We start from the raw sequence: 16,670 nt of genomic DNA, 5'->3' as shown, positions 1-16,670 counted from the left end.
GTCATACTGTCATTGTTTGCAAAGTCATGATATATGTATTATGTTGTTTGGTAGGTTCTCTTCACACCATTGCCGGTTGTGCATGTGTTTGCGGTGAGCAGCACCACAGAAACCAAGAAGCCTCCCATTAATCTCTACTCTTGCCCAGTGTACAAGAAACCAAGAAGAACTGACTTGACGTACATCTTTTCACTGTTGCTCCGGAGCAGCCAGAACCCAGACCACTGGACGCTGAGGGGAGTCGCTTTGCTCTGTGACTGTAAATAAACTCATAATGTAGTCCAGAGCTATTTTCACTCAAGAAGCTTGATTAAAAAAAAAAATAATAATAATAATATATATATATATATATATACACACAAATCAAAAAATCAAAACAGTAAACTTTTTTTTTTTACTCACGACTCGCGTTTAAGAGTGAGAACTTATTTCTCTGTTGGAACAATTTTTTTCTCAATTTATAATATGACAATTCTTGTTATTTTACATTTGTAATGTACTGACACTTGTGTTTTATATCTTGTGACTATTATTTTGCTATTCTGCTTTAGAGTGTTGAAATTGGATGCACACTTGAATTTTCACATAAGATGGAAGAGATTTTATTGGAGTTTAAATATACACAATGATTTGCACAAACATGCTGCTGAATGTAGCAGTTTTCCTTGAACTATTCAGAAATGCCCCTATAGTAGTCTATCTGGGATTGCTATTTTTGCCTTGCATTTGTTAATTCACATTATAGCAGCAGTGTCCAAACTGTGTATATATGACGAAAAATAAAATATATATAAGAAACATTATTGTTTCATTACAACTAGTGTTCTTGAGTGAAATGTTCTTTATTCACACATGCACGTTTCATGCATATCATAAAGTTCAAAGTGCGACTAAAACAGTGTAAAGACAATCTCATGGTGCTAGTCCATGCTTTTTATCATTACAACGTTGTTGGTGATGATTTTCTCGATTCCCCTATAAAAAAAGTTTGGAAAACTGCATAATAGGAAATAAAAAATTGCCATACAGCAACACTTTATTTTACTACTGTGATCCTTAAAAATCTGACTGATTGCAAAGCTCTATAATCAGTCTTGATTACTAATACACTAAATGCATTTTTCCCAGAAACTCTTCAGAAACCAGCTGATTGAGTTGATATGTTTATTTAAAAATACTACAACTGAATGGTGGTTTCATCACCAAGGTTAGACTGCAAAAAGTAGTTTTTCAGAGTTTACACAGAAAGGCACAGAAAAATACTGTTTACAAATGACTTGTCTGCACATTTAGTCATATTCCAAAAACCGCTACAACATCTAAACTGAAAAATGTCATTCTTAGCTCATCTACTGTTGACATGCTGGATGTCAGTTGACACCAGAATATATTTAAAGTTCTCCAGAGAAAGTCCAAAATCTACTTCTGCGAATTATTTGTAAATTCAGCTATTCAAAGAAATTTCTTAAAAATATTTGTACACACACCTAACAAATAGTCAATCCATAAAAGGTGCACTCAGTCATTTTTCCTCAACAATTTTTACCCCTGAAGAATGAATAGAGACATCAAAAAAATCTGTTTTACTCTACATGTAAGTGGATCTACTATGCTACCTTGATTTTTCATGTTGCTGCATCCACTCCCATAGGTGGCAGTATAAAGACAAAGAAAGTCACTGAGTGCACCATGTTTTTGGCTGAATTTATATTAAAAACCATAGCCTAGTCATCTCAGTACATAGTTTAACACAGTTTATAACCCTTCATAGTCCATAACAGATGTAAACAAGAAAAAAAAAAGAAACTCTAGGATATTGTTTGTAATGTACAACTTCCTTAATTCGTTCATTCAATTGTCGTTAGAACCATCCACTTATCCACACACTTAGAAGCAAGATCTCTCATCTTTCCACCTTCAAGTTCTCCATAATCGAATTCATATCTGTACATGAGTCTTTCCCAAATCTGACTGTCAAGACTTGCAGCTTAAGAAAGCTGCTTCATATCATACATCGGCACTTCTGATTCCTCACCCTTGCCCTCATCTGGACCTTCTTGTTTCTCCGTTGGCTCCGTGTAGGCCACGCCAGGGCTGGCCTTGCGGCCCTTCGGTGGTGGGACGGGTGCCGTTCCTTCCGTGGTCCCTTCTGCTCCTTCCTGACCTTCAGCCACCGTCCTTTCCTTCTTCAGGTTGAGTTTTGCTGGCACGGTTTTCGTGATGGTTTCCTTGAAACGCTCGCCAGACTGGCGGATTTTCTCACGCCGTTCGGCCGTTACTATGCGCTCACCCAGCTTGTTGACCTTGGTGCCCAGATTCTCTTTGGTCTTAGTCATGTTCTCACGGGAGAAGGTCTGCTTCAGGCTTTCGATGCCCTTCAGGCCGGTCTTCTTTAGTTTGGCAGCAGTAGATGATTCTGCCTCCTCAACCACCATGTATTCCTCATCTGAGTCTGGAAGCAGGGCCTCTGGGGCGTCAGGGTCTAAAGAAGCATCTCCGCCCGTTGCTCCCTTCGGAGATGCTTTAGAAGCAGGTACAGCTGGGACCTCATTATCTCCCTGTGGGAAGAGAATAAATTTACCATAAATTTACCATACTTTTACCATGTATAGCACAGCTGAGACAGCTTAAACCAATACAAAATGGTATCAGGCTACTTAAAAGACAAAAAAATGCACATATCGTACAACTCCATTCCATGAGTGTAGTTTATTCATCTACAGTTTGTAAAATGTTTTAATGTATATATAATTCCATTATAGCTCTATACAAAACAAAATAATGATGTAATTTTGCAGTTCTCAAGAGAAATGTTGTTAAAAACACAACTAACCATATAATCATGCATAATTAGGTAGCAAAATAAGGCATGAAGGATAATGTGACCGGTTACTCACCAAATAAATAAATAAATATGTGAACGTTATATAGTGATTTGAGTTCAAATTATTTTATAATTAGGGCCCGAGCACCGGTGGTGCGAGGACCCTATTGGAATTGCTCAGATTCTTCTTCTTCTCCAAAATGAATTGCATTTTTGAGGACCTAAACATGCTCGAAAACTCACAAAACTTTACACATGCATCAGAACTGGCAAAAATGTAAGTCTGATATGGGTTTCAGAAGTGGGTGTGGCAAAATGTCTCGATAGCGCCACCTATTCACTTTCAATGAAGTGCCCCTCCCACTATGTTTCACGTACATGTACGAAAATCGGTACACACATGTAACACAACAATACCTACAAAAAAGTCTCTTGGTGCAAAATCCGAAACCCAACAAGAAGTCAATTATTTTCAATTATCTCTGACGTTTTTGTCATTTTCAATCGTTGTATTTTAATGTACTCCTCTTAGAGATTAATTCAGATCAACACCACATTTGGTCAGTGTAATCTAAAGCCCTTTGTGATGTTAAATTTGCAAGATCTTGAGTTTTCGTTGAAGGGCGTGTCCGTGGCGGCCTGACAAATTTCGATGTTTCGCCATGAAACAGGAAGTTGTTATAACTCAGCCGTACAATGTCCAATCTTCCCCAAACTTCACATGTTTGATAAGACTCCTTTCCTGAAGAGATCTAGAGTTATAGTCATAGCGCCACCTGCTGGCAACAGGAAGTGACATGTTTTACTCTGTAACAAACTCCTCCTAGAGATTTAATGACATGAAAATTATAATTGGTCAGTCAAATCTAAAGGCCTTTGTGATGTTAAATTGCAAAGATCTTGAGTTTTCGTTAAAGGGCATGTCCATGGCGGCGTAACAAAGTTCGATGTCTCGCCATGGGAATAGAAGTTGTTGTTACTCAGCCATACAATGTCCGATCTGCCCCAAACTTCACATGTTCAATAAATATTCCATTATAAGCATAGCGCCACTTGCTGGCAACAGGAAATGGCTTGTTTTACACTAACTTAAACATGCAATGTCCAATCTGCACCAAATCCAAAGGCCAATATTCAGTTATAATCATAGCGCCACCTGTTGGCAATAGGATTCGTCATGCTTTATACTAACTAGGGCTACCCCCTAATAGTTGACTAATTGTTAGTCGACCAGAAGTGGCTTGGTCGACCAAAATGTTATTAGACGCAGAAAAAAAATCCACATTGGCGAAGTCACGCAGATCGTTAACGTCTGGTCTATGGTAATACAGTACATCCGGCAGTACAGCCAAACCGCTCACCTATCATTCATCCACAACAAATATGGCTTATCATCTGAAATATGTAAGTATTAGCAACTTTACATGGCCACTCAATCTAATGTTAACCTAGAGAAATGTCCGCTATTCAAGTGTCTGTGTGGAAGCTGAACAGTAGCTCACTGCAGACAGATGGAGGCGCCGGTGCGCTCACTTACTCTTAAAATACTCCGTAAGTTTTGGTCATACAGATAAGAGTAATACATCTTTCAAATCTGCAAAGACTCTACGTTTATTTGTGTGCACTCACAATAACAGCAAAACGCGCTTTTGTAAAATAATGAAAGCAAAAAGGATGCGCTTTCTGCCATCTCGGTCTGTGAACTTGAGCGCGACACTCCATGTATATCTTTGCCTTACAGACATTAAAAATAAATCTATAGAGAGTGAAATGTCTACTTTCAAATGAACCAATTCAAATGGAAAACAAATATTCTCCAATTATGTAATCCGTATGAAACATGCATACAGGCGCATCACTACTGTGGAGATGACTTCATCTCTTAAACCGAAAACAAAGAAAGCACTTGTTTATCAGTGAATTATTAATATGTTAATGCAGTCTCCTTACTGTTTTTCCCTGACACATTCATAATCATTTCTTCTGCCAGTGCGCTGTGGCAAGCTTTATGAGTGCGCTTGAGTGCTTAGCTTTTGTAGGCAATTAAAGGCTCATTATAATGATTTAAATTGTTTATTAATAAACATGCGATTAGTCGACTAATGCTTAACATGAACGACTACTAGTCGACCAGAAAAATCCTTAGTCGAGGGCAGCCCTAATACTAACTCAAACATGCATGTTCAATCTGCACCAAACTTCATATGTTTGATAAAAGTGCTGGCCTAAAGACATCTACATGTCACTATTCAGTTATAGTCATAGCGCCACCAGCTGGCAGCAGGAAGTTTGACACATACAAATGACTTTGACATATTCCTCCTATATTTACCAATTTAAATGCATATTGCTCACCGTTTACTGATTTCCTAAAGCCACCGGGTGGCGGTGAGCCCATGTGCGAGGGCCCTTTCAATGCAGCTTGCAGCTTTAATTTTACTTGAATCTTGTTCTCTTAAAGCTTCCGCTAAGACAAAATAGTCCATTACAATGTACAAAACAATCACCCAAGCTCCAAGATGAACACTACAACATTACAATAATATTAATACTGAAGTCCTCTAAGGTTTATTTTCACTACAATCGACAACTGATACGTAAGATATCGCCAATTGCGGTTGAATGAAAGAAGAGAGCGCGAGTCCGCGGAGTGATACGAGACACGTGAAAGTCAGTTACCCGATTACGCGGGATATCGGTCCGCCATTTAATAACTTGCCGACACTAGGAGAAAACTCCAGACGACGATTAACTGCTTTTACGTTTGGTGTTGGTTCATATATATATGTATATTAGTTTTAAGCTAAATCATTTTAGAATAGCAGTGCTATTAAAATTCAAAAAGTGAAGAAGACTTAGCACAGCTAAACTGTTGATGTTGATGAATACAGTGTTGTGAATCTGTACACCCATCGGATCGCTCAGCAGTTTGCAAATAAAGATAACGTAGGTTTATAATCTGTTTCGAAAGGGTTTAGATGAAATTAATAGTGTGCTGTTGAATAACTAACACATAACATAAACCAATCGTAGCTCGGTATATAAAACGGTATAACGTTAATAGCTAGAATAAGTGAATCAAGTTACGTGACTCACTCAGTCATGAACTTTACCACTTCTGATAAATAGTCACAGAGTGCTTTATAAATTAACAAAATGCAAATTTTATATAAGAAAAAGACTACTAATAACAAACGGTCAATGTTTAATAAGTTATTAAAGACTCTGTCGACAGCTTTTTTAACCATCCCTCTGTCAGACGCGATAGCACTATATTAGGACATGAAGCTTCAGTGCAGCTCTCAGAATAACCCTGAACAAATCTGTCAGCTGTTCTCCTCACGGTACAAGAGACCATCAAACCCATGGGCACTAATTAAATGTAAGATTATTAGAGAAAGAAAATATGAGCTAATCTGAGTACACTAGTTGCCTATTAGTCTTCAAGAAAATGTGTATTATATGGAAAATGGAGAATACTAGCCTATTTCCTATGATAAATCTTCGGAAAATTAAAATAAGTCTTCAACTAAAACGTAATTGTAAATTTTTCATAATTATTAATCTGAAAACATAACAGTACATTTAATTTTATTTGATTAATGCGGGGTCTTAAATTCAAATCTAGTTACAGAATATTTCAAGCATTTACTATCATAATTTCTGAAAATCTTCTCTTAAAAATGTATGAAAACATTATGGTATTGTTAAAAGGTTTTAGATAAATTGTCAATTATTTTATTTTTAATCATATTTTTTAAACCCCCTCTTGTTATTTGTTATATCATATTGCTATTGGGTTATTTGAATCTTTAAAAAAATAAAATAAACATAAAAAACAATAATTTTATTAATTTTAATGCATTGTTAAGTGCTTTTGTATACAGTAATTGGGCTGTCCTAATACAAGCTACCCAAATGATTGTCAAGTTATTTCAAACAATAGCAGATCTACTGCAGATGTATGAAACAGTATTTCCAGATTTAGCAATGAAATATTCCTCCATGATGTCATAATTCTGTACTCGATCTTAATCTGATTTCGGACATCTAAGCTCGTTTTAAACAACAGTGGTATTCCAAATAAGGCTTCATAGTTCATTCTCTTATGCACTAAAGAGTGTATATTAATTCATTTTTACTCCTTCATGGATCACGTTACATGGTTTATCTGCGTGTTACTCCAGACATCCTGCCACATATCAGATAAAATGGCCGCCAACCTAATCCTCCATTCTCAGCGGGGACTGGCAGAACATTCCTGCTGTAGTGCTTTTGGCTGTAGGCCACTTGACCTTCTAATGTACCAGGATTTATCTTGGATCATGCAAGACCTTGTATCTTGAAACAATATGTCTGTCTTTGATAACCCCATTTGCTCAAGTTGAAATGTTGTAGGACAAGCTCAGAGTTAAAAAATCATCAATGCATGGAGTTTCAACCATGACCAAAGGTCCACTGTTCTAAGGTAGGTTTCCAAAATTAGACCTGCTTTAGAGATCCAACCCCAAAAATCCAGTCCAAAAGAAAACATTCGCATGCCACCAAAAGCAAAGAGTCTTACCTGGTAGATGACGACACGGAACTTGTTCTTGTTCAGCAGCTCGACTTGGGTTTCCTCCACTTTCTTGACACGTATGTTCTGCTTCTCCACCCGTACACGAACGTCCTTGACGTGGCAGCTGACCTTGCGTGTTTTCTCTAGAAGTTTCTCCACGGTGCTACTCGTCGCCGTGTGCTCCTTCGTCAACTTCACCACATCCACCTGGATGGTCTTCACGGTGTTCTCCAGCTCTAGCTGCCTCTCCTCCATGCGTTGCTGGCACGCCTGCACATTGTCTATGATCCCAGACACCCTCTCCAACAGAGTGAAGATGTTCAGGGTGCTGGGCTCGTCCGTCACACCTGCCAGTCCCAGTTTGTTGGCCATGCTTGTCCTTGTAACCCAGTGAGGACCCTAGACTAGAACTGCCGAAGGTCTCAGGTCCTGCTTCGGTGGATTTCTGTTGGTGCACAAGGGGGTGTTGGGTTATGGGGTGGGTTGCTGGATTGTGGGGCCGTGGTGGGCCCTGGAAGATGCTTGGATGAGACGGACTCGCCCTCTGACTGGAGCTTCATGGACGTTCTGGAGAATATAGAAGCTCCACCCTTCCTGTATATAGGGAACGCAAGGTTCAAAGGCCAGACACACAGGGAACGACTGGAAAAGAGGGCAGAGGGGTTGGAAGGGGGCACCAAACCAACTCATCACGAATTCAGCATTATAAATATCCACAGTAAGGTGACACCTTATCATTTTTAGAAGATGCGTGTGCAGCTGAGATAATGGAAGCCCCCTTCGTTCTCAACCGCACTATTTATTTTACAAAGAGCTATGTTTCCTCAAAGAAAAGCAAATAGCATGGTCATATTAGGTTAAAAAGAATAGCACAAACAATACCAAGATGTTCCATCACTGATATACACCTGATTGTCCAACTTTAGACAAATGGTTTCAGCATTACCATTACCAAGTTTGGGAAATTTAACAACTGAGGAAGCAATTTGCTTACAACCATGTCCACACCGCTTTAAGATCGACCTCAAGCATGATTTTGACATCTACGTTGCGATCTGGGGAAGATGATCCACCTTAAAACCCGTGAAATGATGCCACCAGCTGCAGTCTATTCTTAAACCCCGAGCCATCTATAATTACTCATCACTCATGTCATAGCTGAGCGAGGCTTACTTAATTCTCCAGAACTCTTCATTCAGCTGATACTAGACACCTACACACAAAATCTCACGTGAGCAACAGTCAAACTTTTGTGGTCAGATCGTTTATCTGCAAGTAGCTGCTTCTCAATGCAATCTGTCATTTTAGAATTTGACAGCCTAAGATGTCTCTTAAAGGGATAGTTCATCCAAAATTCATTCACTCACCCTCGAGTCATTCCAAACCTTTATGGCTTGCTTTCTTCTGTGGAACACAAGAACATTTGTGACCCTGGACCACAAAACCAGTCATAAGGGTAAATTTTTCGAAATTGAGATTTATACATCATCTGAAAGCTGAAAAATAAGCTTTCCATTGATGTATGGTTAGTTAGGATGACAATATTTTGGCCGAGATACAACTATTTGAAAATTTGGAATCTGAGGGTGTAAAAAAATCTAAATATTGAGAAAAATCGCCTTTAAAGTTGTCCAAATGAAGTTCTTAGCAATGTATATTACTAATCAAAAATTCAGTTTTTATATATTTACGGTAGGAAATTTACAAAATATCTTCATGGAACGTGATCTTTACTTAATGTCCTAATGATTTTTTGCATAAAAGAAAAATCTATAATTTTGACCCATACAATGTATGTTTGGCTATTGCTACAAATATACCCCAACGACTTAAGACTGGTTTTGTGGTCCAGGATCACATATTTTGTCTTTAAAGTTGACATTTTTCAAAATATCTTCTGTTTTCCACAGATGAAATGTCATACAGGATTGGAACCACATGAAGGTGAGTAAATGATCCCTTTAAGATGTTTTGTAAAATTGTAACGGCGTCCAAATGCTTCAAACCTGATGTCTTGGAGCATGATGCTAATGATTTAAACATGTCAAAATACAAAGTTCTTGAACTGGATTCTTAAAGTTAGATTACTCAGAGAGATCGTATTACTTAGGACAAAACACATCTGAATTACTCAAGGTTTAGCAACTAACTTTACACCGTGTGTATGTGTGCAGGCAACAAAAATATCTGCAAGACTGAGAATTAAATTTTATTAAATCTACAGCACTGGACACAGTTTCACAGGTCATGCGATATGCAGTTCATAGAATTAAATTAATGTCAATAATGTTCGTTTCAACATTAACAACACCGATAACATTAGAACATAAAAACTACAAACATTTCAACATTGATAAGATTAGCTAGTCAAACACGTTGCATTTCATTCTCTGGAATTCCCTTCAAAAGAAACTGTAAACGTCATCACTTCGTCGGCAAACTTGTTCATGTCCAATTAAATTTGGTGTTCAGCTATGTTTGATTTGAGGAAATCAAAATCAAATCAAAGGGGGCAGTTAAAGACAGTCCAGAGTTAACATTTTCAGTAAAGAAGCACATTCGATGGAAATAGAGGATGTCCGTTTTTGTGGTACAGTTTGTGTGCCGAGAGTTACATTTAACAATGCGTGAAAAAACCTGGTACCGCGATCTAAAGGAAAAATAAAAGCAAAAAAAAAACTCGACAAAAAGAGCTGGCTTTTATCATTCATTTGACAGTGACATCATTCACTGACATCAAGTACCTAAAATGTCCTGAAAACAATAAGGCACCATTCAATAACATAAAATAAAATTTCAATGAATTTTAATAATTAATTTTCAATAATAACCTTATTGTCCAGAGTCAAGAAAGCACAAAACAAAAAATCACATTAAAACTGTAATCCACTCGGTACAAAAAGTATAAAAAAAATAAAATAAAAACAAGCTACATCATCCTTGAAGAGGCGTTTGATGAAAAGTTCTGCTTTTGCCGTCTTCCACGATTGTTCTTAGGATGTGATATTTCAGTTTTTCTTTTTTAATAAATCTGCAAAAATGTCAACGATTCTGTGTTTTTCTGTCAATATGGGGTGCTGTGTGTACATTAATGAGGAAAAAAAATTAACTTAAATGATTTTAGCAAATGGCTGCAATATAACAAAGAGTGAAAAATTTAAGGGGGTCTGAATACTTTCCGTACCCACTGTATATATATTAGTTAAATTCTGTGTTAATATAAATCTTAAATTAGCTCAAATTTCTAATTTCATCAATGTTAAGAAAATGCATTACTGTCATACATGCTTTCAAAAGACGCTAAAATTTTCAATTTTGTTTAATAAACCGAATGTTATTGTAGTGAAATATATTACATTTTTTCCTCCAGCTCTTACCTAGTAATACACATGACAACTGCCACAATAATGGCGATCTGCACGGCTCCAATGATAGCAGCTATGAGCACATAATGAAGTTTCTGACCACTGGGTACCACATACAGGATGTTAAAGTCAGCGATCTCATCACACTGTGTTCCTGTGTAACCGGAGTCACACCTGTGGAAAAACAAGAAACCATCTGAAACTCATTTCCCAACAAATGTCCTTTTTTAATGAACACCTGAAAGGATGCACACAGATCCGTGCAACCAAATACCAGATGCTCACCGGCAGGAGGCGATGCCGTAATTAAATTCACACTGGCCATGAACGCAGAAGTTGGCGTAGTCGTCCGTGCAGGGAGTGGGCATCCAGCCGTATCCTTTTCCTTCACCGGCTTTTGCTGGGTCTGAAAACACAACAATCGATTTTAAACTCCATTGCTCAAAGTAGCAGATTTAGCTCCTAGATAGCTTTGCTTTAAAACTTAAAAACCTGAAATATTTCACATTATGGAAGTGATTAAAAGATGAAGATGATTAGGAATGTACTCACCAATCAATTCTGGCTTGTGGGGGAGTCCAGCTTCAGTTTTCTTAGCTTTGTCTTTATCTAAATGATAAAAAAATTTAAAAAACACGGATTGGCTTAGGTAGACATCTATCATTCAAAATCACACATAAAAAATAATTGGCTTGATGCATTATCTGCAGTGCTGTGACTGTGACAGGATCTGACCTGGGCATCTCCCTAAATGTTTCACATCAATCTGTTCCTGCTTCATGCAGGACGCCTCTCGCACCAGGCAGGGGTTGTGGTAGGAGTTTCCATCGGTGCCGCACACTGGATTCTCATTGTGCCCACTGCAGTCGATTTTACACGAACAGCTGCAACATTAAAAAAAGAAGAACAGACTAATTTAAATGCTGCGAGTCTCAATTGTGCTATGAATTATTCAAAGGCCAAACATTTTGCTGGTACAACAGGCACTTTAACAGTAGCAAATGTTTTCGATAAAGCCCTGAATATACCAGAAAAGAAGCTTGTTTCAGCCACAGTGTAAAAAATGTAAAAAAGAGAATTATCTCACAATTCTGTCTTTTGTTCTTTCGAGTTTAAGTCTCACAATTGTTAGATATAAACTCGTAATCCTGAGAAGAAACGTCTGAATGATGAGATATGAACTCACAATTGCGAGAAAAAAGTCACAAAAATCACAATTGCCTTTTTTAGTTTTCTGAATAGTGAGATTTAAACAAAAAATTTAGAGAAAAAAGTCAGAATTGCGAGATGTTAATTGTGAGAAATTTGGTCTGAACTTTGAGTTTATATCTTGCAATTTAGACAATTTTTCTCTGAACTGCAACTTTCCGTCTTGCAAATTCTGTTTATATCACACCGTTCTGACATTTTTATCTCTGAACTTTGAGATAAAATGTTGAAATTCCTTTTTTTTTTCTTATGCAGTGGCATAAATGGGCTTCCATAAATCAGCCTTATTATAATTAACTAAAACTAAAACGATAAAAAAATTAATAACTTAAAAGAAAATAAACTGAACTGAAATAAAAAAAAGAATTTTTTAAATACAATTTAAAACAAAAACAGCAACTTTAGTTTAGGTAGTGGTCAAGGCAACATTTTCATTTAGATTAAGAACTAAAATAACAAAAAAATAAACAAACTAAAACTTAACAAAACCTGTAGAGCTGTTTATAAAAAATAAAACAAAAATACTAAAACTTAAAAAAAAATAAAATGAAAATAGAAAACATAAAATCGAACTCAAAATATTAACAAAAACGATACACGATAAGAGCATATCAATGATACTAAAGCAACTAAGTTTTAATGCCTGGTAAATTTGGTCACTAATAAGATTAGCTGTAAATCCCACCATGCATCAATACTAAATCAATGGATGGTCCCTGTTTGAGTTGCCGGTGTGATTGTCTCCCCCTGCTGGACGTAATGTAACTAATTAGCTGTGAGTGTTTGAGAGCTGATGTAGGATTCTTTTTCCCTGGGCTCCTGAATCTCATGTCCTTGGAAGCTACAGTGCTTCCTGGAGGTAGTCCATACTGTTCATTAGCGCTTGGCAAGAAAATGCAAAAGTAACATGAACCAGGCAGAAAAACTTTTGATACAAAAAAAGTTTTGCTACGCTTCCCCGTCTCATGGGAGTAATGTTATTTTCTGGGCTTTGATAGAACTGAATTCTTTCCAGCATTATTCACAATGGCAGTTGTTTCCAATGTTGTAAAAAAATAAATAAATAAAACTTCGTACATTCATTACTTTAAAAAGCTGGCATGAAAGAGCACAAGACTTATTAATTAACAAATCCTGGATACTCTTGTAAATCTGGCCAGACGACATAAGCAGAAATCATAAAGGAATGAACGCAGCACGTACGAGTCCTCATCCTCTGCGTCTTCATCGCATTCGGCGCCGTACTTGCAGTTGCTGCATTTTGTGATTTTCTTGCCGGAATCTGTGCCTGATCCTTCATATTCTGTAAGACAGTGATAACACAAGTTAAATTAAGGTTATTTTAAAAAATACATTTTATTAAAGCATTTTCATTAGCATTGAGGATCACTCTGAATATCTGTTGCTGCCTTATTTACATGATATACTTTTACTGTATTTTTTCAACTGTTTTCCTCCTAGTTGTCCATTTGATTATAAACAGTGCTGTCAAACGATTAATCGCAATTAATCGCATACAAAATAAAAGTTTTTGTTTACATAATATATGTGTGTGTTCTGTGTATATTTATTATGTATAAATAAATACACATACAGTATATATTTTGAAAACATTTACATGTATTTACATGTATATATTTATATTCATATAATTTATATTATATATAAATATATTTAATATAAAACATAACATATTTTTCTTAAATATATACATGTGTGTGTATTTCTTTATACATAACAAATATACACAGTACACACACATATATTATGTAAACAAAACTTTTATTTTGGATGCGATTAATCGCGATTAATCGTTTGACGGCACTAACTATAAATGACCAAATTTGGCAGATTTTTTAATTAAAGGCACTTTGAAATACTTGAAATCTTAAAAAGAAAACAGCTTGAAATTGAAATATGAATTTCAAAATGACAGAAACTTTTAGGTAATAAAAACTTTTAGAAATTGTTTTCTAAAAAGCTTGGCATGATTATAAAAATATAATTAATGTAAAATTTAAAAAAAATAATAATTTTTTTGTTATACAAAATTACTAACTGCACAGAAAAACAAATAACTTTAAGTTCTTAGGGAAAATTCTATTTTGACACTATTTATACATGTATTTGTACATTTAAAATTAATATATATTTGAATATACATTTTAAATAAAAATTTTATATTATTATTATAAATATCTTTATTTTTTTCCTTATAAATCTTTATTATTTTTTTATATATCATTTTTTATTGTATTATATAATACAATCAAATAGAGAAATTCTGGCACTTAAAAATGAGAAATGAGACAAAGTTCAAATCTATTATAATCTTTTTTTTTTATGTAAAAGAACGATTAAAAATACTCAGTGGCATAGCATAGATTTTAGAAGTGGCCACTGAGCGAGTACATACTCAGCAGCACTTGAGTTGCGTTCCTGCAGTGGTCAGTAATTTGCTGTAATGACAGCTCTAGAGCGGCCTTCATCTTTAAAACCTGCTCCAGAGGAGGTTCAAACCCAGCGTAGCGCGGGGTCACTCTTTTATCACAGAACTGGCAACTTCATGATGGGGCTAAAAATAACCTCCGATGGCATGTTTTGGCTGATCTACAGCGCTCCGGAGTGATGGGAGGTGACCCGTTTCTGGGATAATTTGAAGTCTGTAGGTCAAAATCCTAGAAATGACCACGTTTCAATTTCCTTGATATTACCGTTGCTGCTTTATGGTCAGAAAAAATATTAGAAAAAGAAAACAAACCTCCATCTCCAGATCCCGAGCTGCTATCTGGAACAAGAAACAAGTAGGACTAATTATAACTTTCCATTTATAAATATATCAATATATGTCTAGAGCCTAGCCTTGTATTATGTATTATTAACATGCATATCAAATTATTATGAGCCATGGCATGTAATTTGTGGATGAAAAGTAATCATGAGATTAATTAGAGCTAAAAATAAAGGTTGTCATGTATCAGATCACACTGCTCATTAGAGTCTCTAATATAAAGCCTCTGCATATACACAGGATGTTAAAATAGCATTTCTGGACCTCAGAAAAATCCATCTAACTTGCAAAAGTAGTTCATCTTTATGTCTCTTGATGGCATTTTTTGTCACCAGTGGCCCGTTAGAGGCTCATCAAAAATGTAGTCTAAATAAAATCCAATCAAATTAACTTTTATTTGAATAAATATCTTGATAATGTGCATCAGTCACATAAAATATATATATATATAAAAATGTATTTTATTTTTTATTTAATTAATGTATAAAATGCAATCTGGGTCCAACATTATGGAAAATGACAGAAAAGTCCCTGAAATTCATAATGTTGGATAAAAGAAATGCCTGTATAATATATATATATATATATATAAATGGACTTTTAACTATTAATACTTTATTTTTTTACTTTATTTTTCTTAAAGTAACAAGCATCTTAAAACAATGCTTGTGACACATGTTCTATTAAAACACGCACAGTCAGTGTAATATGAACTAAGGCAGAAGATGTCAGGTTTTCATTTCAGGAAGTGGAGGAGACGGTCTGGACTCACCAGGATAGCAGGGGCCCTCAGAGGCCAGAAAGATGGGTCTCTGCTGGGTACAGGCTGCTTGTTTCAGATAGCACTCGTTCTGATAGGTGTCTCCGTTTGTACCGCACACAGGGATGTAGTTCTTAGTGCACTGCGGCAAACACAATACATGTGTGAGGATTCTCAGATACAGCGAGGAAATTGGTGGTTTTGAATGCAGTATCGAGTTCAGCCACTTATGATTTTTCACTTTAATATGTTTGAAATAGCTCACTCATCAATGAGGGGGAAAATGAATGCAGGTAAATGCTAAAGCATCGATTCAGCGTGATTTCTCGAAGGTCAATCACAGAAAATTCACAACGTTCAACGATTTTTCTAAGAGAATCAAGAGTGGACAGAAGCCATCAAACCAGCAATAAGTCTAAGATAGGCTGTGAATTAAAAGAATAGTTCACCTAAAAATGAAAATTTGCAGAGAATGGACTCAACCTGAATTCGTTTCTTCATCAGATTTGGAAAATGTAGCATTGCATCACTTGCTCACCAATGGATCCTCTGCAGTGAATGGGTGCCGTCAGAATGAGAGTCCAAACAGCTGATAAAAACAATAATCCACAAGTAATCCACACCACTCCAATCCATCAATTAATGTCTTGTGAAGTGAAAAGCTGAGTGTTTGTAAGAAACAAAAATCCATCATTAATACGTTTTAAACTGTAAAAAGTCATTTCTGGCCAAAATACAAGTCCATAATCAATAATAACGCTTCCTCCACGAAAAAAAAAACAAAATCCATCCTCAGTTTTCCTCTCACATCAAAATCCAGAATTTGTTTTCGACTGTTTTCGCTTGTAAATGGTGCTTGTAATCTGTGCATATTTCTCTCCTGATTCAGCTGAGACTTTTTCACCGGAAAAAAAAAAACAATATTTCGGATAGAGGACTCGTATTTTAGCCAGAAGCAATCTAAATGATTTGTTTCTTACAAACTCACAGATTATCACTTCACAAAATTGATGGACTGGGGTGGTGTGGATTACTTGTGGATTATTGTGATGTTTTTATCAGCTGGTGAGACTCTCATTCTGACGGCACCCATTCACTGCAGAGCATCCATTGCTGATGAAGTAATGTAATGCTAAATTTCTCCAAATCTGTTCTGATGAATA

General features: G+C 36.1%; 3 protein-coding genes across 3 annotated transcripts in view; 1 reads left to right on the top strand and 2 right to left on the bottom strand.

Annotated features, from left to right (window-relative positions):
* Window positions 1-328, top strand: part of dnah5l (dynein, axonemal, heavy chain 5 like) — a 68,681-nt gene extending 68,353 nt beyond the window's left edge. Inside the window, exon 74 of the mRNA XM_016489435.1 lies at window positions 55-328. Coding sequence (XP_016344921.1) covers window positions 55-267 — 213 coding nt within the window. The 3' untranslated portion in view covers window positions 268-328. The remainder of the gene's footprint in view (window positions 1-54) is intronic.
* Window positions 329-1,563: 1,235 nt separating this feature from the next.
* LOC107690978 (muscle-related coiled-coil protein-like) lies at window positions 1,564-8,046 on the bottom strand. Its single transcript, XM_016489421.1, has 2 exons — window positions 7,389-8,046; window positions 1,564-2,558 (listed from the first exon to the last, which is right to left on the bottom strand). Exons 1-2 carry the CDS (start codon window positions 7,752-7,754, stop codon window positions 1,989-1,991), a joined length of 936 nt encoding a protein of 311 aa, XP_016344907.1. The 5' UTR covers window positions 7,755-8,046; the 3' UTR covers window positions 1,564-1,988.
* A 2,201-nt stretch (window positions 8,047-10,247) lies between these two features.
* Window positions 10,248-16,670, bottom strand: part of LOC107690977 (tomoregulin-1-like) — a 20,927-nt gene continuing 14,504 nt past the window's right edge. Inside the window, exons 4-10 of the mRNA XM_016489420.1 lie at window positions 14,718-14,744; window positions 13,160-13,259; window positions 11,483-11,631; window positions 11,300-11,356; window positions 11,033-11,153; window positions 10,750-10,921; window positions 10,248-10,381 (exon numbers count right to left, since the gene is read on the bottom strand). Coding sequence (XP_016344906.1) covers window positions 10,756-10,921; window positions 11,033-11,153; window positions 11,300-11,356; window positions 11,483-11,631; window positions 13,160-13,259; window positions 14,718-14,744 — 620 coding nt within the window. The 3' untranslated portion in view covers window positions 10,248-10,381; window positions 10,750-10,755. The remainder of the gene's footprint in view (window positions 10,382-10,749; window positions 10,922-11,032; window positions 11,154-11,299; window positions 11,357-11,482; window positions 11,632-13,159; window positions 13,260-14,717; window positions 14,745-16,670) is intronic.

The sequence above is a fragment of the Sinocyclocheilus anshuiensis genome, unplaced genomic scaffold, assembly GCF_001515605.1.
Source record: "Sinocyclocheilus anshuiensis isolate Anshui unplaced genomic scaffold, SAMN03320099.WGS_v1.1 scaffold102, whole genome shotgun sequence".
NCBI classification, from domain to species: domain Eukaryota; kingdom Metazoa; phylum Chordata; class Actinopteri; order Cypriniformes; family Cyprinidae; genus Sinocyclocheilus; species Sinocyclocheilus anshuiensis.
Note: the sequence above shows the minus strand (reverse complement) of the source record. Positions and strands in the feature narration are given on the sequence as shown.

Coding starts and splice junctions, on each gene's coding strand:
- LOC107690978 (XM_016489421.1), bottom strand. CDS start 7,754: ATGGCCAACAAACTGGGACTGGCAGGTGTGACGGACGAGCCCAGCACC. Junction 2,559..7,388: donor TCCGTGTCGTCATCTACCAG/GTAAGACTCTTT, acceptor CTCTTCCCACAG/GGAGATAATGAGGTCCCAGC.